The 22,034-nt window shown below is 41.0% G+C and overlaps 1 protein-coding gene across 3 annotated transcripts in view; it reads right to left on the reverse strand.

Moving 5' to 3' along the window:
* bcam (basal cell adhesion molecule (Lutheran blood group)) overlaps positions 1-14,670 on the reverse strand; it is a 49,475-nt gene extending 34,805 nt beyond the window's left edge. The window contains exon 1 of one of the 3 annotated variants that reach the window (XM_080897561.1): positions 14,346-14,670. In XM_080897561.1, coding sequence (XP_080753687.1) covers positions 14,346-14,409 — 64 coding nt within the window. In that variant the 5' untranslated portion in view covers positions 14,410-14,670. The remainder of the gene's footprint in view (positions 1-14,345) is intronic. The other 2 variants (XM_080897563.1, XM_080897562.1) reach the window with 2 other exon arrangements.
* Positions 14,671-22,034: the final 7,364 nt, after the last annotated feature.

The raw sequence follows: 22,034 nt of genomic DNA on the forward strand, positions 1-22,034 counted from the left end.
TCAATGAAAAATGTCTAACCCAAACTCTGCTCCCCTACCATGCTTTTGAACCACAAAGCATTCGCAGTCCCTTTTTATAACCCAGACAACACAAAAACAGATTGGACCTATTCTATGCCAGTTCTCCGTGATAACACGGTGCCTGTGGCCTGCTTTTCGCAGAATAAAACACAGGACCATTAATCCTTTTCGTCTTTTTAATGGTGTACATATTCAAGGTCAAATGCTGATGTGTGATGTGTTTGGCTTCCCATGAGATCTTCACACCAGATGGATCTCTGACCCTTTGAGTTGTGCTTCTTTTCACAAAAACACAGCAAACACACACTACAAATCATCCTAACATGAATACACAATACATATAAATGTACAATTATGCAAGGCCTTTGTTTGCCACAGACATTTCATCAGTATAGTGGTCTTTAGTATGCTTTCTCTTTTGATAGAAAATGGCGTGCATGAGAGCAACATTAGCACATGAGTCATCATCTAAAATTAGGCTCATTTTTGAAAGGTTGAAACTAACTGGGGGGGAGGGGATTCGTTTAATGTTAAAAGCTTAAGTGTGTTTGACTATTTTCAGATAATTAAAAATAAATCATTAGATTTTTGATCATTTTGATCATTTTTAGCTTTTTATCATGTCAGGATTTGTTACTTTTCTGTAATTTGTAGCAGTACAGACAACATGTATCTTTGGGTCACGAAGCACAGGAAATAAAGACGTGCAAACATGTGACAGCCATGCGACACTGTGTGACAGTAAATGATCGTTACCAACTATTCTTTCTTTCCATTTTGTTATCAGATGCAAACAAACATCCCATCTCTTCTTGCAACATCCACGTTTGTCTCAAATTCTCATGCAAGATACCATATCAAGGAAAACAAAACATTTATGAAGTTAGAATGACTCGAGTGATTTCATGAAGAGATTACAGAGATTACAGAGATGACAGACGCTGACAGGAAGAAAAAAACACTAAAGTAAATACACCAGACTGGCCTGGAGATGTGAAGCTAATTTTCAGAGATACAAAGATCAAAGGAAAAATGAAGCATATGAAAGGAGTGTGTCAGGGTGTCCTTGTATCACTTTAATCATGGCTGCAGCATACCACAGAGGCTGACTGTGTGGAGAGTGATTTGTTCCTCTTCTTTAATTAAAGTGTGGAGAAAAGTCATATTAATGAACACTAACTTTCAGTGATTAAATATTGGTCTGAGAATCCTCAACAACACCAGAAAATATATTCTTGACTATCGTTGTTTTCCTTGAAAACACATTCTCTGTTAAATTACAATATAAAGCTCTTAGCCTGAAAGAAAATCCTGCTTTCTGACCCAGTAGGCTTGCTTTGGGTTTTTTACAGAAGCAGATGGTCCGTGTGGGCATCGTAAGTGCTGGTTGTTTAGCATAATGGAGGAAATAAAACATCATATGTTTGTAAGCCAAGGATTGCTGTGCACATCCAAGAGAAGGAGGTTTCTGTAAGTTTTCAGGGGTGTTGAAGAACAACTATCGACACCTCTACAACCCTGGCACCATCCATCCCCTCTAAGAATCAGGTGATGTAGTGACATGAACACATGTGATGCTAGAAGAAGGAAGATAGCATTGATGAATGGTTAAAGAACAAGGAGGAGAAAAGGGAGTCAAACAAAGGGTAAAGGACTGGAGATAACAACCACGATCAAGATGGAAAAAGATAAAAGTGCTTTTATGTTTTGCTAATTTTGAAAGCAACATATGGGAAATGAAAATCAGCGCAATGTATCACCCATTGCTAAACTGAAGTGAAAATTAAGAGAAGGGGGTGAAATGAAATACATCCTGAATATTACCAGACATCTGCGACCTTCTGGCTATATCCATAGCTGTTAGCTATTCCTTTCATTACGGGAATGGGGGTGGGGGAGGTGGAGAGCAGAGGGGAAAGCAGACGTAACGCAACTGAACTCATTTTAATAAAACAAACTCAAAGGTGATGACGCTGCCTTACCGGATCTCGACTCGTCATCATCCATACTTTACTGATAAAACTGCTTTCAAGATCACGAGGGAGCTATTCAATTTACATTTTCAGAATTGTTTTCATGATTATATTTTGAGTTAACAGTGTTGGGAGGTTTTCTGAAAGAATGTATCTTGAGTCCGTATGTCAGAAAAAAACACAGAACTGCATGCTGTTGTAAAACCTATAATTAGATACATTCTGCAGTTATGTTGGGGGCTCTTGGGCAAATCTTGACATTTATGATGGGGTGTTTGAGAGAGGTTTTCACTGGCAAGTAAAAGCTTGTCCATACAGGTATAAGGCAGGGGTAGAATGAGGAGGAAAGAGGGGGGTATCTGTCAAATCCTTGAAGAAGCAAGTAATACTAACCAGGTGTGACCTAAGGAATGTGAAAGAGAGGTGAGCTAAGTTGATGGACAGAAGACGTGGAAGCTGTCTGTCATTAGACCTCCAGAATTTTCCATGACTTCAGCGATCCATCTCTAAGCAGAAATGCAGCTGGAAGGGAAGCGGGGCCAACCATGTGTCTCAATAATGAGCTGTGAGATACAGGCTGAGGTAGCAGGGAGACACATGGAGGTAACACTTTAGTTTAAGTTTTAGCCATGCACAAGTGAAGGCAGATGGCTCGAAAGATTGGGGACAGTGTGTTCCTAAGATTAAAGAGGTTTTATACTCAGAGTATACATTCAGCATACTAGCACCCAGATGCTCACCACCCTTTCCTGTCATGAATCACACCAACTGGTTGCTTCACCTCTAACATTTCACAAATACCAGGAAACATATAGAAAGCTGAACAGAATATAGTTTATATACACGAATTAGAGCTGCAACGAATAGTCAATTAACAGAAAATTAAGGGACAGCTACTTGAAAAAGAGTTTATAGCAATTTGGGGAAACCTTTCTATTTAGTAAAGATGGAGGAGGTAAACATTTGCTGGACTCATTGGTGGCTAAATATGCCCTTATTAACTACTGAAAAAAAAACAGACTTCTTTCAGCTGCTCTCTTTAGGGGTCACCACAGCAGATCATCTTCCTCCATCTCACGCTTTCCCTACCATCCATCCCCTCATGTCACACAAGCCCACTGCATGTCCTCCTTCACTACATCCACAAAATCTCTTCTGTGTTCTCTGTCTTCCTCTTTCTTCCTTCCTGGCCATTACTGTAATTACTTTACATGAATTTCGCATAGTAAACTCTACCTCTCAGTAATACGCATTATAACTGCATGTAAAAGCAATCGATCACAGTTTCTATATTCATCTGATAATTTATTCCATTTTGGATTGTGCTACACCAGAAGCCAGTTGCAGCAAACAAAGAAAAACACTACAGTGTATCAGTGTTACAGCATAATGTGGTCTATGGGCAGACCTGTGGACCAAGCCTGGCTCAGCCTGATATGGCAGCTTGTTTCCATGGTCCAGAGCCAAGCAGCCAATCATTTGGATATTGTCTCATGTTTGTACTGGAGGCTTTAGCTGCCCTTTGTGAGTCAACTGACTGATAATCCACTGCAGGGGCTCTGACCACATAGTCGAGTGGGAATAGATGACGAGAAACAGCAGAAGAAGGCCCTGACACTGGGATGTGGTGTAAAAAGTCAAATGAGCGAAACAAAATTGAAGGACTACCAATGATGATAGCAGTAGCAAGAAAAGATATGAGGACATAAAAGTAGCTGAATGAAGGTGAAACAGGCAAAAAGGCCTGGGTGGCTAATAGGAGAGATAAAAAAAAGAGATAATGTGAAAGCGTAAGATACAGCCGGTGCAATTAAAATCTTAAGTCTATGACTGTACGGTTCTTTCTGCTTCACCTGTACCCACTGCCAGTTTCCTCCTTCCTGCTAAACTAGCTAACTGTGCATTGGGAGAAAGCCAAGAAAGAGTGGAAAACAGGAAGAAGTGGGTAGAAGGGGAGGATTATTCAGTGAAGGACAGTCAGTACTGCTTTGATACTTGGATATAACCAAGGCGGGAGAAGAGAGAGCAGGCTGATAGCAGCAGGAAGACAAGCATGACATTGTTTGGCTGGTAGCATCATAACCATAAGGTCTGGATCTCCTCAAACTGCTCCTAGCATGAAGCACCTCCAAGTGTATATAAGCAGAGAGTTAGCATTAGCTTTGCTTATTCCAGCACCCTGAGCCTTAACTATCTTTGCCCTGTCATGCCGATAGTGGGCCGGGCTTTGGTGCTCTTGTGAACCGTTACACCAACTGCCCCTTTATCTGTGCCAAATAGGCACACATACACACAAACACAAACAGATGGGGCGAGGTGGAGAGTTTGTATGTGGGTGAGGGGCTACAGAAAAGGGTGTATGTGATAGATGGTAGATTTTTGGCTAGCTTTAACCTGCTAACTTCCTTGCCAAGGAGAACAGGCTTTTTCTCTGACAGGCTGGATCATATACCACCAGCTGGTAAACTAGGAGCCACAACCATTGCAGCGTCGTATGATACACTGTAAATCAAAAAAAGACAGAGTCTAATAAAAGAAACTATCACTGATCAAAAAGAGAGAAGTTAAGCTAGCATCCTTAAGAGAGAAAAAAAGATTAAAGAAATTTTTTCCTTATGTTGAAGCAAATGGGGGGAAAGCCAGTAAGAGTTAAGAATGAAAATGAAAGAGAAAAGAAAAAGTGGGATTGTTCAAGCCGTTGAGGACCCTTTCTGCATTCTCGTGTGGGCTTGCCTACAAACTCACCACTGTCCCATCACAAGCTGGTACTGCCATTGACATGGGATTGAACACACACACACACCTATTTATAACTTCTGTTAAGTCCGGATTCTAAGTTATGTTGGGGTTGCAGTAATGTTCACATGCTTCTAACAGCTTTAGCTGCTTCAAGTGACGAGTGCCCACACACAGAGCAACGTCTGGCCCCACACCCAGCGCGAACTCTCCCCTTTGTGACATGTACACACATCTACTAGTTCTGTTAATGTGGTTTGCATTCTAGACATGAACTCCCACATAGTTACAACTATAATTCAGTAAGTACCATACTTCACTGGGCAACCCTGCTGCCTTCCTCTGCTCCCTTTACTCGGCACCTCCTCTCTTCGACATGCCTCCTTTCTTTCCTTGACTCTCTCCCTGTCTTTCTTTCTCTCTCTGCTATGTGTGTAATCTGCCCAGTATTAATACCTGCATTCCAACAGCCTACAGGAATGCCTTAACAATGTAGCACTGTTCAGGTGCAGAGAGTCCTCCTTGTAAAATACATAACACAGTGAAGCTCTGAGGAGTCCCAAAGCTACAGCATGTGTGAACGGTTGAGTGGAATACACTTGTATCTTACCCTGCCTCATAGCTTCTGTCTCTGCTATTACTCTACTACTATCTACTACTACTGCCTAAAAACCTCTCATGTCACATAACCTCTAATCAGGACAATGTATGAAAAAAAGATGATTAAGTACACTTGTTCACATACAGAGGTCTACAAATCCAGGGTGTAGGAGAGATCACATAAAAAGCTGAGATATGCAGCTTCATTTGTATTCACTAGTATAATTATCATTCAAGTGATGATAAATTATGTCATCTTTTATGCACAGATCCAAATTAGAGATGCAATCATAACTTTTTTTTGTCTTTCTTCAATATTGCTATAGTTAAAATAGCAATTAAATGATTACAGCATCAATTCGTAGTTGCACTCCTAGTTTAAATCAATAATTCCAAGCAAAATAAGCCCTTATATGCTTAGCTCTGTGTATGCAGTCTGCTTTTGTTACGTGATTGATCATATTGTGATGAAGTTCAATGTGGGAGCATATTTTAGTTATCATAATATTGATTTCTAGCTGTAAGAAGAAGGGAGCGATGAAAATGAAAAGCAGTGACATACCGAATGCTCCATCATCCTCCCATTCTCCCTCTATCCCTCCCTCTGCCTGTCCCTCTTTGTCAGGCCTTATTATTGAACATGTGTCCTCTCTGCCCCTGCCATTAACCAATCCCACCCTCACACACAGCTTTCAATGCACAGGCACACGCATACACACAAAGAGCAGTGCACACGCCTAGACTGCTAATCAACATGAAGAGTTGGCATATCTTTCATCATTCTCCGCGGAGACAAATCTCAAAGAGTATGAGTGTGTGAGGATGGTGTGAGTGGGAAATGGGATCAAAGCAGGTCCACCAAACTCCTATCCTAGACCTCTCAGCCTCTCTCAAAGACCAAATACCCAGTCTCATGATTCACAAGTGCTCCATCAAATTACTGCATCAGTGCATAGAACGCTTAGGTCCCAACCGCTTGATAATAATTCAGTAAGAATAATGGTTAAGTAAATGTAGTCTTAATGCTGCACTATGCCTGCTGGGGCAGAATGCGAGATGCTTTTGCGGCAAACTACTAGGAATATAATTACTTTAGTCCTTAATAACAAGAGACTAAATCAATTAGGCACTATGTTAGTCTGCCATTATACCCACAATAACTATCCATCATATCATGATTGTTGTTCCGAAGAATTCACAGACATGCAATTGGGGAGTCATTTAGCCGATGGAGTCATAACCCAATTGAACGCTATTGATTTTGGATGTAATATTCATATGGGCCAGGAACACATTTGGACATTTTTCTGTTAGACTAAATAAAAAATGAAAACATGAAAGTTGACTCCTCTTGTATTACCCAAATATGGAGGCAACCGGGGAACAAACCCACACGGTTCAGTTTCGGCGCTGCCAACAAAGACGGGCATGAATGCTCTCTGCTACTGCACCAAACTGATGCAACTTTACAAATACTGTTACAAAATCAGAAAGTTGCTGCTCAGCGAGTCAAACCCCTTCTGGTTTGAATATTGTCATTAGCTGAAATGTCAGTTATAGAAAAAATGACTCCTTTTCCTCACTGCACCGAAAACCCACGGATTTGAGAGATGCTGCTTCTATTGGCGCATTCTGCTTGAGCTGTGGTGATGTTTCGACAACACATGCTCAGGAGGATAAAGGATGCATGTATTAGGTCCTGATGGGGTTGATAGACAGATAATGGATGAAATATTAAAAAAAGAGGTTACTGGATCAGAAACACTAATGAGTTTGAGAGACGTAGAGAAGTTAAAGTCGAGAGCAGCAAAGAGACTGACAACCAAATTCCAGAGAGAAATGCAACAGAGCAAAAGAGACTTCCACAAGATGGGACTTGCGGAGAACATTAACAGTCAGGACATTGAAACGTTACTCCTCCACTCTTCTCTTTCAAACTCAAGTTCACACAGGCAGAGATGAGCAAAGAAAACTTAAGTGTTATGGTCGATGCTTCAGCTTCGCTCTAGTAAAGTAAAGCCTCCATAAAACAAAGGCCAACTATGTCCTCAGGTGAATTCTTTAACTCAAAGCCTCTGAAACTGACACTGGAGCTGTTCAGTGACTATATTATGGACTTGCTCTCAGGTAACATGCTCTCACACATAAAGGCATGAAGTCATAGAAAACATCCAATTCAAAGAACCAAACACCCACAAAGGTGTTTGCTAGAGGTGTAACACAAACACCGCCTCTGAGCCTAACCCACAGATGCCTCCACAAGCCCCCTCCCCCTCCTCCGCATTCTGCTTTACCTCTTCCTTCCCATTGCAAAGGATTAATGTTCACTACTCCAGTCTCCCAGGTCCCCATGGCCTAGTTAAAGCAATAAGATCTCATTGTCAAACAGTGACCAATCATACTGGAGAGGTTAACCACTGGTGTTTAACCATTAACTAGATTAAACTCAAGGGGCACAAGAATGTTCTGACAGATGCAACAGGGTGATAGGGCATGAAATGTGGCTTAAAAGACAGATTACTCATTGAGGTTTGGGAAAACCACCGGAGAAGTTTGAGTAAATAGAAAAAACTCAGTTACCTACTGAACTTCAAGTCACCCTCATCTCCTTCTTATCATTATGTGATACAGATAAAAGAAGTAAAAATCCCTCGAGGCTCCACTATAGTGCAGCCCCACCCTCGAAACAATTCCTGGGAGAGGGGTCCATTCAGGTCTCTGTCCACATTTAGAAAACTATACTTTAGTGGCACATGAAGTGTGTAAAATTTCACCCTCATTTTTCAGTAGCCTTTATTAAAATGTTTGATAAATACACAATGAACCACAGACCAACCAAGTTTAGTTCCGAGTACATTCACAGCACCAGTTCTACAATTTTACTCTCGCCTTTCGCCATACCAGACAAAGCCAGTGGTATGGAAAGACACAAGGTGGTAATGGACCCCAAGTGTTAGTGTGTGAAGGAAGGGGGGTGACAGGGCTTTTTTGGAGGGGTTGCATTCAACAACTGCTGCTGAGGCAACTGTTGATGTCTGAAAAGCAACAGCTTGCGGGGCTCCCTGAGGACCTTCTGCCAGCCAACAGTCAGATGGAGGCTTTAAGGTTGGAGGGGCACAGGGGTTAGGATTTCTTCTCCACTGCCAAGAAAATGATCTTCTTGGCCACAGATGCAGGCTTTCTCCGTGACATTCCCCGTTCCTAATTGGCATTCGTCAATCCAGACACACTCAGCCTGACTGATCTTACTCCCGCTATCTCTGCCTTTATCACTTTTGTCAGTTTTATCTGTCTCTTGGCTGCTATTTGATTGCCGAAAACTACTGCACAGGACAGGATTTGCGAATCCATGTTGTGTGGCAGAAACAAATGACTGTAGCTCGTTTTTGTTTTATGGCACAGATTAAAACACTGGATATATAAAAGAGCTCAAGCCATTGCTCCTATTTTGTACCTTCCTCCCCCAAACACAGTGAGACATAACGGTTTTTATCTGCATGTTGCTCCGGCACTCTCGTGCTAAATGGACTGGTAGCACTTAACCTCGTCTCTTGAAAAAGCTTTGTGTGAATTTTCAATTTTGCTGCAACCCTGAATTGCAACCGCCAGCCCCAATTTGCCACCACATATACACATTTTGAGGCAAGGACGCACAATTAAGGAAGTGCTTCTTTTCAAGGTTGTATTTGAAATTACCCACTGCTGTCAACTTCCTCCCCTGGGGTAAGAAGAACAAGACTACACAGTGGCAAGACAATAGTGAGCTGTAATCATCTCTCATCCCATCCCTTGATCTGTCTCCATCCTACCCTTCCTCTCCGCTTCCTTCCTTCGTTCTTTACACATCCACTAATGGCAAGCCTTAAAACAAACAGGCCAAACCATATGATTACATTGGTTACTGCTTAATATTTGTGGCATTATTATAAAGTAGTAGCTTTAATATTTTTCTACTAAAACAAATCGAAATAAATATTCAAATGCAAACTGTGACAGAGACAGACATGATTACTGAAATGAGTGCACTGGAAAGTGCAAAACAAGGACGTGTCTAGTGGCCAAAAATCTGTCATATAACAGCTCTAGAGATGGGTGTAAAAGCAACCAAAAGCCTCACCAACAAAATAAAGAAAAAAGAAACATTAAATCTTTATAAGTCATAATGCAGGGACTTAGATATATAAAGATCAAGATATAAAGACCAACCAGACCAAGACAGCATGTAAAGCAGACAGAGGAATACAAAGATGAGACAAGTAATAAGAAACATGATTATAGAGTGAGAGAGATGGGAACATAGACAAAGCAAATCTGGAGAAACAGACCTTTTGTTTGTTTGTTTGCGTGTGTGTGTGTGTGTGTGTGTGTGTGTGTGTGTGTGTGTGTGTGTGTGTGTGTGTGTGTGTGTGTGTGTGTGTGTAATCACAGTTTTGCCTTGCCATTCTGACACTCTTGTTATATATGAGAGTGACAAAAAACTTTTCCATTACATTTGCGAGCCACATCCTTCTCTCGTTCTTACTGACTGATTTTTCCAAGATTAACCACACAGTCTACCATCTGTAGATTCCCAGTAGACTATCAGAGCTGAGTGCCAGCTCACGAGCTAACATTAGCGCCCTATCGAACTGCTGCAAAGGGCTTTAACGTTTTACTCACTGCGAATTATAAACACTAGCGGGCATGCTAAAATTCCCTTCTCTAAACCCAGTGATTACTAAATGGACTTCCAACCACAAGTCAAACCTGAATGTGCCCTTTACTTTTACTGAATAATGTTCAATTTGTGGCCAGAGGTTGTTCGACTGAGTCAAATCCATTTAAAGCACAAGAATGCAACCTGGCAGTGAAGAGTCTCCAGCTTTTCACCTATAAAACTGTCTCGAGATGGTGAGGTGAAAAGCGCATTTTAACTGTTTGTTTATATGTGGATTACTGCCTGTGAATTGTGGTCAGAGGGGGCTTTAAAGTGAGAAAGGAAGTCCTCCATAGAATTTGAGGTGAAGACAAACAAACACACACATCGCAGGGCAAGCTATGACGCGTCCACAGGTATGCCTCTCATTCCATCAGTGATTTATTTCGTTACTGTTACACAGACACATATATTCCCAAACATCATAATTACAGCCTTCCAACTCCAAACCCACCACCCCTAGAGGCTTAAATAACACTGAGATACGTATGTTGCTTCTTCCCAGTATTGAACATCAGACTCCAGTGCAGTGCACATTAACTAGGTATCTATGTTTTTGGGTTCTTTCAGTGCAAACATATCCATTGTAGGATTCACAAATTTAAGAATGGATACAAGCGTGTGGTTCCTCAAAATTCTAACCAAGTGACCCAGGACAGCCGTGAAAAAGGTCTTCTAGATTCTACCTCCTTGCGGCTAAATGGCTCTTTTTCTGACCTAATACCATAATAATTACACATCACTGCAGGGGGTGCACTTTTGAAGCTGGTCTGGCAGGGGGCACAGAAATTAAACGTGAGGAAATGACTGTGGGAATTAGGGCGGTGTTAGACAAAGAGGCTGACCGTACATGTTAAGGGATAACACCTTGAACTCAGCTGATGCTTGTCACAATGATTCTCTTCACTTGTTCGTAACCATCTTGACTATCTTTAGTAGTTTTTACCATAATCCCACAGTACTTTTCATTAGGATAAAAAAAAAACCTTTACAGTCACTTTAATGTGTGTGTTTTACAACACAAACAACACAAAAACACTGACAACAGAACTTTAAGAAACTTTTTCTCCAAAAAAGGAAGCACAGCATGAGAAAGGATGAAAAGAGTATGGGCACCACGACCACATGTTCCTTTAAATTACCACTGGCTGATCATAGCTATGGTGTTAACACAACTTATGCAAATACCCACTAACAAATTTTGATAAACTTATTTTTGACATATACAAAACAACTAAGAAGCCACTGTTGACTATAAATATACTGTATTACAGGGCACTTTTTGAGGCGTGAAGGGTCCAATTGGAAATAAAATATCCATTAAAGTAAGTGAACTTAAGAAAACACAAGGTAAAAAGCTTAATGTTTGGTTAAAAATGACAGATTCTGATTTTTTTTTTTTAATTCATGAAAACTGCATTTGTTTCTATTAGGGATGCCAGAGAAAGACATTGCAGGAAGCATAGTGTGAGAAAGTCAACCACCATCTTTCTAACACCAACACCACAGGCTCTTTCTAACACCACAGGTTGGTCACAGATAAAAAGTTGAGACAAACATTTACAGTAAATTCCCACAAAAAATACTCTTATCATTTTTGTCATACACACAACCACAAAGAACGCACTGTTGACTTAAACTCTGCTTTTCTTTACTCTGCATCACAGAGTGTGTCTTCTAGAGGTATTGGGGGGTGTGGGAGGCTATAACCTGTAAGTATACTTAAAACAGCCTTAAACTTCAGCAACTTTACTGTTTATATTTTACAAAAGCAATAACACAAAACACTAACTTCACCAATTAAATTTTTTCTAATTGCTTTTTTTTGTCTCAGCTGTAAATATTGTGTTGCTAATTTCCAACAGACTTACAAATTTTTTCAATGCTGATTCCTACGGGAGGAATGTGTGAGTGAACGGGTCAGTGGGTCAGTATGACTCAGGGCGTCAGCATGCTGAGCACCTAAGGGTGATCCAGGCTGCCATAGTACACATACACATGTGTCACTTAAATAATTACTGGCATGCCCATACATACGGCCTTTTTCCTTTTGAGTAAACTAAGAGCATGTGCATCCAACACATCCAATGCAGAGGTGCCCGTTGGCTCCAGTACACATAGATGGTAAGACCTAAAATAAATAAATAAATAAATCCTAAGCCTCTATAAACTGTATCCGTCTTTAGCACTCAGACTGTGATAGAAAAAAAGTAGAAATAAATATCATTACCAAAAGAATAATTTTACTGTCCTTTTACATTTTAACCTCAGAAATAATTATGATATCTTTTAATAGTCCAACTTTTCCAGTGACTGTAATCCTCTCTGACCTTCTTCGTTGCACACTTTGAAGTTCTGTAACTCCTCACTTCCTTCACTGTTCCTGTCAAAATGTTTACAGTCAGTAGAGGGTGCTGTCATGGTATCTGTGGCTATCATGAGTGGTTGTACCATTTGTAGATAACTTTTTTTCCCATGCCCGAACAGTCTCAAACAAACTATAAAATATGACTACCGGGTGGTTTATATTTGTGCATCTGTTCTATTTAGCTCAGGTCCATGTTCACCACTGACACAGTTGGAGCTTGCACTGCTTGCATGTAGAAAATGGAAATGCAAGTGGAAGTGAAATGCCCTGACTGGCATTAAAGTTTAACTTCTCCTATGTGCACAATCTCTACTTAAGAGACAGCAGACTTGAGAATGTAGGTCTGTATGAAACAATCCCAAGATAACAAGATGGTATTATTAGACAAAGCCAAGCCAAAAGAAAGACAAAGAAAAAGAGAACTTCGACAAACTTTACCTCCAAGGAAAAAAGGAAAGGAAAGATTTATCCTCAGACTTAAGCAGACCTTCCGGCAGCAACTCTAGGGCGTGGCACAGAGGGAACGGGGCAGGCGGGTAGGGGGGAGCACAGCACCTGGAGCCAAGCCTTTAAATCAATGCGGCACAGCTGCCTGATGCGTGATGCACTACTTACTTCATTAATTACAGGGCACTTTTTTTGTAGGTACCTGTTTAAAGCTCAATAAAGGGCAAACAGACAGCAAAGCACAACTGTTGTGATGTGATGCAGGAAACAGAGTGTAAGAAAAGACAAAAAGATAACCATCATCCTTCAGGTCATCTTAAGTGCTGAACCCACAATGTCTATTATTGCCATAGACAACCAAAAAGCTACCACTCTTGACTACACCTCTACCTTTCTCATGCATGTGGAAAATGCCAAAAAAAAATCATGATGTAGTCGATGTTTTAAGGAAATTAAGCAATGAAATATTACAGTGATATTATGAGGAGAGATCGCCTCAGCCACACTTAGAACAGCTATAAACCTGATGCAGCTCCACATCATCTCTCTGAAATATGGGCTTTGATCACAATCCTAAACTTTTCTCTGACAAAGAACATGCAAGGCTAAAATCAAGTTGCATTTAAACTGGCTTAGTTTCCCTGACAGCACCTAGGGGTGCTTAGGGTAAGGCTCACTGCCAACACAGGAGACAGAAAATCCCGCAGATCAGACATCAAAGCGCTGGAAACTGCACCGCAGCAGCCAGACGTGAATGAGACAGAATAAGAGAGGAGCAACATGGTCTTCACAATAAAAGCTTATGACTTTCACTCCAGGGTAAGAGATTCACTGAAGTGATCAGAGGATTTAAAGCTTTTTGTAGATTCTCTTCCAGCTACAGGCTACTTTATCTGAACTTGGACATCTTTTTTTCTTGTTGGGGGGCGTTTTGTTTGTTTGTTTGTTTGTGTGTTGTTGTTGCTGTTGTCGGGTTTCGGGGTTTTTTTTTGGGGGGGGGGGGGGGGTAGCACATCAAACTAACGTACCGCAGTCAAAAAGTGCATTTAGCTGCAGAAATGCAACTCCCGCACATCCACACAAAGCCAAAGGTGCAACACGCAACATCCCGTTAGTGAACAACTCATCGAGACTGCGCGACCTGTGTCTGGTGCAAAGCTGAACCGGGAATAAATCCGGTTTCCACTAGATTCGGTTTGTCCTGCTTCACTCATTTGTAAATACGTCGGTTACGGTTTCTCAGGAAAAAACAATAAATTACAGACACGGCAAACTTAATGAAATAGCTCAGAACTTAATAAGCCGCTGCAGCACGCAGCCGACAGACAGGTTTGTGGCTTAAGCGGCGGACATCTCAAAGTCGGACTCCCCTACTAAAAAAAAGAAAGTATACATTTTCAGCCCGAAGGCATAGAAATCCTGTCAGCACGCTGCCATCAGCATGGGAAAGTTAATCAGGAGTGAGTCCGTTTAAAATATAACGGAAAGTACTAAAGACACTTACCTTGAAATACCCAGAGGAGCAAGGTGCACAAGAGCAGCGTGCGTCCGTATGTTATCCCGTCCATGGCCGCGTTTCCAACTTTTTCGGGAAAATGTATTTACGGTGTCTTTTAAGGGTGAACAGAGTGGAAATGTTGCACAGCAGCAAGTCGTTTCTTCTTTAAACGCTCCAAAGCTTTCTGAACCTCTCTCACTCTCTGTCGCTCGCTCACTCTGGAAAATGAGTCCAGCGCACTCTTCGTGTCTCTCTCTCACACACACACACGGAAATTTGATGCTGGTGGCAGTCTACTTGGCTGATATATTTGCACAAAAGGTGACCCCCTCTCCGCTCAAAACAACCCCCTCCTTCCTCTCTCTCTCTCTCTCTCTCTCCCTCTCTCTCTCTCTCTCTCTCTCCCTTGAAATGAAAAGACTTGCCTGACGTGGGCCTATATGTCCATGGGGGCCCGCAGGATCTCTTAAAGGGAAGTTAAAAGTGATTTTATCATGAGCCTCACTGACTCTCAGCTCAAAAAGAGTACCCCTTACGTAAAAATCTAACTAAGCTTATAAGGAACACGCTATGAAATGCATAAGGTTGAATCACAGTCATAATTAATAGTTTGGTTTGTCTAGGAACCTTTGAATTCAATCTAGACATGGGCCAAAGCTCAAAGTATGTGTTTGACCAGGACATTGAGAAGGTAATGACTTAGCTAAATAAATAAATAAATGGCCTTAATAAAATAGGCTTTAGAACAACCCATGCCCATCCATAATATTCTTCTTAAATTTCCTGCCCTGCTTAGACCCTTAACGTGGAACATCCCCAACTTGCATATATTGCAAATAATGTTTTTCATTTTCAAAGCAACTGGAGGCCATTTCTTGGAGCAAGATAAGCTGTCTGTCATTGACAGACATACCATTCATTCTTAGACATGAAATCTCTTCAGAATCTCTTTGGGTTTTTAAAGGGTGTGCCACAGCCTATTTTGGTATTTACTGCTCACATAAACAATTATCATGAGGATCTAAGTGGCTTATCCACAGTATAGTCATACAAGTCTTTGTGCTGGGAGTGGATCTTGCCTGACCGATGAAACCGATTGATGTCAAATCCCATAAGCTTGGAACTGAAAAACAAAAACCACCATGGGTTTACGATCTGAAGACAACATAAACATCTACCCAGCTGCAGTTTCTTTCTAGCGGGGAACTTGATGACCATGAGCAGCTCTAAACAATCGACACTCCCTGCAGGTAATAATAGCCCCCTTGTGGAGCAGTTGCACTCAAAGACACGCATTCCAAACATAGTTGGCTCAAAAGTGCTCGTTAATATTTTTTCAGTCCTGTTCAAAGAGGAAAGGCGATAGGATCCTTGCAAACTTGCTCTACTTTAACATAGACTTATTTATAGATCTACACTAGCCATGGATGTGATTTGTTGATGGGGTTGGCTGGATCCCAAACAGCTCTCTCTACACTTGACAGGGTTCCTGGGAAGTAGCTAAGACTAAGGCAGCTTGTGCACACTTAGACACTTTGATTCTTCTAAACTCTCTTTTCTTCACTGTGTTTCTGGCTATGAAGGAGGGAGGGAAGAAATTCTTCCCATCAGCTATCTAACATCAATACAGCCACTCGTCCCTGATATCGACCCAGCCATAATCATCTCTCCATGCTGTAGAGATTTACTAACAAAACGTCTGTCATATGGTGGAAGAAGTAATCAGTCTTGCACCAACTTAAATACGACTTATCATCCTGCATAGCTGTGGATTACGTTGACTTATCCAAGAATAGGGCATTTTTACAAAAGGCTTTTAGTCATAGATACAGTAGCTGTATTGACTCATTACCTAATGGAGCTGCAGCTGAAGGGAGAAGTGATTTGGATGAAAGAGGACAAAGTATGAGACTGAAGTGGATTATACAAGTCCGTGCAATTGAGGAATGAAGGAAACAAAGTAATAAGCAGGTGGCAACGAGAGAGATAAGTACTGTAGAGGTGAGGAATATGCAGGAAGAAAATAGTGGAAGTGGATGTACCCAGTCCATTAATACATAAAGTGATTAGTGTGGTTACTATTTGCTGAAGCCAGCAGAATGGTCGATTTGTTCCAGGTGACACAAAAGTGAAACATATTAAAAATGAAACCAGTTTTTGTTAAAACCGCGTAAGATGAGTGGTTCAATGAAATTAATGTACTTGTGCTTGTTTAAACAATTACTATTTCATCCACTGTAAGCCAACTAATTACAGAATTGTATATTCAAATGTTACTCAAGAATTACAGCTGTCATAATTAGTATAAATATAAACATGTGTTCAAAAGCCAAGCCCCGTGAAAATATAAATGATCGTGCTGGTGCTGGTCTCAGCATAGCATTGAAATGACCCAATATAACACCAACAGCCCACACTTTTTGAGAAGGCCATTGCTTCATTTGCAGCCTTTAATCAAGACGATTTCTGCTTGCCTCTAAATATTGCCATTATGCTGATTTGTTTCTTAATAGCTGACTTAAAAAAATTAAATGCACTCCATTAACCCATTTATTGCAGCTCCCTGGGACCTATTTCATAACTAGCGCAGAGCAAGAAAGGTAACCCATATGCCTGCTGTCTTCCAGCTTCATACAAGATCCTTGGTATGTTTCCAATCTAGGTGGGATTAAACATCCACAGAATCCCTCCAAAAGGACATCCATTAATAAATTAATAATGCCACAATGCAACTCGGTCCATCTAAAGAGTCTTACTCCAAGCACTGGATGTCCAGGCACCTTGCTCTGCAAAGGAAACGTATGCTAGCTGCATGAGTCAGCTAACTGTTTTGGTCACTATCCAAAGTTCATACACTTAGACTAGGACTGGAATGCAGTTTGGCCAATAATTTAAAAGCACTGTTTTCAGACTCAAGTGTCTCTTTAACATCACATCCTGGGTAGATTTTATCTCTCCTGATTCCATCACTAACAAATATCAGAGAGTGCTGAATAGGACACTTCCTAATCCTAGTCTGCACTGAGATTCATTTCATAAACAAAAGAACAGGTGCCCAGGTACAAGTTTTCAGTGACGACAGACAGTAGATGGGGATGCTGGATGGTGCTCTTTGGTTATACAACCAGTTTTCTTGTATCAACAGCCTTGTCGCACATCTCGTACTCCCACCCCCAGCTCGTGACAAGAAACAGACACATCAGCCATCTTCGAGTTCAGGGAACAAAGACTGGTTGAAGTAGCCTCCGGTGTCTTTGCAAGAAAACAAAGACGGTCGACCAAGATGACTGGAAAAGTGGAAAGTATGTTTACTGACCCATTGTTCACCATATTCAGATCATATGATAACATTTGCCAAGCGCAAAACGTTCATTCTCTTAACTGCACCAGTAAAGTGGCCAGTTTTTAATTTTGATTTTCCTTTTGTATTTTTTTCATTAGCATGCAAAAGGATTTTTAAACAAGTATCTTTAAAACAACTTGCAAAATTTGTATTATTGTCACAACTTGTAGGAATTCTGCAAGCACCAACACTTGTCAGCATTTTTAGACACTCATTGAACTTCCGTATAAGACACTGACACACCTTCAAAAACTAAATCCGACAGACTACTTTATAGTCCCTTGTTTTATGTGATTTCCCACCCTTACCCCATGTCAAAAATTAAGCTACCTGACAGAGAGAATATTTGACACATCAGCCTAAAGCAAAGGGATAAAGAGGAACTGAGACACAGAGACACTACAAAGGAAACAGAGATGTGTAATGAAAGAATAATGAAGGGAACAGATTAGAAGTGGAAGAGGAGGGAAGAACTGTAATTCCAAAGTCAAGGGATGGGTAACATATAGCCCTGGGGAATTATAGCAAAGTATAGGCAGAGAAAAAAAGAGGGGAAAAGATAAAAAGTGAAGGTAGCTGTAATCTTGCATTAATTCTCATGCCTCCACAATGCAGGAAAGAAAGAATGATGTGCTGTAGCGCCATCTTTCACATCCCACCATGATTCTTTGATCTATCCTTTTGTCTCACTCTTGGCCTCTCTTTCCATATGTGCCTTCCATCTCTGTCCACTCCAGTGTCTCTATGTGTCTCTATTACCCCCTTTCAACCGTTCTTCTTTTGGCCTCTTTCTTCATGGCTGAGCAATAGATGATCACATAGCTATTTTCCAAGCAATCATACATAGTGGCGTGTGAGTCACAGTGCAGGATTTGCACAGTGATGAAGCATTTCTGAGTGAAATGGAAACTCGGGATGCTGCAGTCTCATATCACTCACATTTCTTCCAAGTGGCTCTGTTGATCAATAGAGCACCATCACCATGATTCACCTGGCATCATTTCTGTTTTCTGTTCCAGTCATTTACCTAAATGAGCCCAACAAAAGTACTTTGTTACAAAACATCTCCGGGTGGTGTGAATACAGTGTTGGTTAAAACCAGACAAAGTGAAATCCAGCACTTTGTTAATTTTCCCTAATGGGTGTCATTGGGACAACCCCTTTCAGTATATGTTTCTGGCTTTCACAGTGGATTCTGCCTGACTCGGAGCCAGGCACCATACATTATACTAAACACTCTGACAGTAACTCTGTGGGAGGGAAATCTGTTATGCTCACTTTAAACAGGGCCAAGTTCCAGGAAATGATGCCGAAGAATATAGTGGTCACATACCCGCCTCTGTGCCTACTGAGCAGGAAACTGCATCATAAAGTTCATCTCTGTGGTCAACTGCTGGCAGCGTCTTTGACAATAAATTGGTCACACAAGAACAAGGAGCAAGGGACAAGGAACAAATGTCCTTTATGATAGCATTCTACAGTACCGTTTTAATGCACAAGGTTGGAATTATACCGCCTACTGCAGCAGCAGAGAGTGATGACGTAATGTACAGTCAAATGTTGGAGCCACTCCATATACAGTCCATCAATTTTCTTCCACTTTTCCCAAGTTGGGCCTGGCGGTATCAGGCTAAAAACTGTAATCCAAGCAGCTTTCTGCCCAGCAATGTTTTCCACTCCTCCCCCTTTCCTTGTCATGGCATGGATTAAACAAGGTGCAGGAAAAATCTCTCAGAGATTTTGGTACATATAGCATCACAGTTATTGCAGCTTTGTCAGCCGCACAATCATGAGCCAAATCTCCAGTTCTACCACATCCCAAATGTGCTCTATTAGAGGTTGTGGAGGCTATTTTCACTGTAATGTTTAAGAAATCAGTTTGAGATGATCTGAGCTTTGTCACGTCAGAAGATGTCTACACTGTGGTTATAAATGGATGAGCAACAATAGTCAAGTATTCTGTGGTGTTTGAATACTGCTCAGTTGCTACTTAGGGGGCTAAAGTATCCCAATAAAAATATCCCCCACTCCATTACACCAACACCACCAACAACAACCTGAGCCATTGATACAAAGCAGGATGCATGCTGTCATATTGTTTACACCAAATTGTCAAAACAACAACTAAAAAAAACTATAATTAAGACACAAACATCTGTTTTTCAGCTTTCACAGTTATTTTCAACAGAACAATGATAAACATAATGCAATGTATTTAATTCTATACATAATATCATATGAAATTAAACCAATACCATTTGATCTCCCTGTTATAGCACACTAATTAATGCACTGTATTTCTGCTCATCACAAAAAGGTTATAAAGCAATAAATAGAAGCTCATGGTTTTGAAAAGAAATTAAGTCTGGGTGCAGAAAGGATGAACAACAGAATGAACCGAAAGGGTTTTACAAGCAAGACCATATAAATGTGGCTCTGCAAAATAATATATTTTTAGGCTTTTCATGCAGCTTAATCTTTTATACGCTTGAACGCCGTCTTTTTCTGCAATGCATGTAAATGTAGCTTTCAGAGGGAAATTAATTAGGAATCAGCTCTTATGCCTTCAAAGTCTCTGCATTGCACTTTAAGTTGCTTACAAATACACACTCATAATCCTCCATGCCTGCTGGGCAGCGTGGACTTTATCATGCTTACACCAACTCTACGTTGGCGTTGTCTCTGCATTCAAACCCTGAAGCTTTGAACATGAATACATAAACCATTTTGAAGAATATTAATCATCCACTCAATGAATTGTGGGCAATTGCAATTTCTCTGTGTCCTCCCCGGGGTTACAACAGCAGTATGAAAGCCTTAGCATCCCTGTCAAGCCTAAATGGTGTATTTATGAAGACACTTTATTTGCATCTTTAGCTGTTTTGGTGGTTTTTCCTGATAGGACCCAAAGCATTGTTATCTTGCAATTTAAATGCTATTTTGCTGTGAACATTCCCAAATGAACACACAAGTGTTTGTGCAAACATGCTGTGCTTTGAGCTCAATTCTAGGAGGTATCGCTATCCGAAGTAAGATGCTCAACACTGGAAAAATTCCACCCTGACAGAAGTTGATGTTCTATCCATTATGTTATAACTGCCTCTACAGATAATATAAATTATATATATTTCAGCTGTGTTCTATAATTCAGCTGCTTATAAATTCTAAATCACCAAAAGAAGATGTTTGATCAGGGCAAGTTTTCTGATTTAGTATTTGGGGGTTTAGTAGGAAGTAGGTGGAATATTGATGCTTTTAACTCCAGAACTTTTGTGTTTACATGGCCTTTTAATTGCAATCTGATGACGAGCTTATGATTTGAGATAAACTATATCTGACTCCATGTTTCTCTTGTGCTCCTTGATTTTTTTTCTTCCACCTACATGTCCATGTGTTTGTTTTCTGTGTTTAAAGGGAGTGGCCCATCCATGTGTGTCCAACGAAGCTTAAGATATTGCATCTCTACTAATGTCACTCTTCACAACAGGGGTGGGACTGTCCCCTGAGACACACCAGCTCCAAGACTGTGTCCATTGTGATTTATCTATTGACCACCATATTAATCCCCAAACGTCTTTCACTGTTTTTCTCACTATTTCTGACACACTCCAGCATTTTCACCCTCACTCATCCCTCCGTTCAGCCGATCTGTACCCCCACCTCCATCTCTCATCACATCGAACCCCCCGTCTCTCCCTGTATCTTTCGCTTTGAACATACCTCTCTCTCAATCTCTGTTGCCCGTAATGGGGGGTAATTATGACATTACTGCCACAAAGACTGTGCAGTGGGGTTGGAGAACCATGACACACGCTCACAGACTGTGGCCAAGTGTTGTCTTCAATACAGACTTCTGTGGCTCCACAGGAGGGCATTAAGGGAGAGGAGAGGTAGGCTAGAAAGGAAAGGAAGGGAAATGATGGTTTGTGGAGAGGTGTTGTAAAGAATTAATTAGTGCAAGGGAACAGGAAAGATGAAGGCAAAAAGAAGTGCGGGAGCAGGTTAGTTAGATCTTTTTAAGGGCAGAGATAGTGTGAAAAAAGAGAGAAGATTCAAGACAGCCTGGATCATAAGATATCGACTGAATGAAGGGAAACAGTAGGGGAGAGTTATGTGCTTCAGACTGCATTAAATCAACTTGGGGCAGAAGATGTAGAGAGTGGAAAAGAAGAACAAGAATAGCTGAAAGAGGCTTCTGTCAATAAAAGAAACAGTGAGTGCTTTGCAGGCTGGTAGGTCCCCACTGATCAGCAGTGCAGTTTGTCTAACCTGACTTGCTGTGCTGGGCAGACCGTTTGGCATGATGAGATTTAATGCAACTCTGTTGCGGGTTGCCAACAGGAATGAGGCTA

Source organism: Rhamphochromis sp. 'chilingali' (assembly GCF_963969265.1).
Source record: "Rhamphochromis sp. 'chilingali' genome assembly, chromosome: 11".
In the NCBI taxonomy this organism is placed as follows: domain Eukaryota; kingdom Metazoa; phylum Chordata; class Actinopteri; order Cichliformes; family Cichlidae; genus Rhamphochromis; species Rhamphochromis sp. 'chilingali'.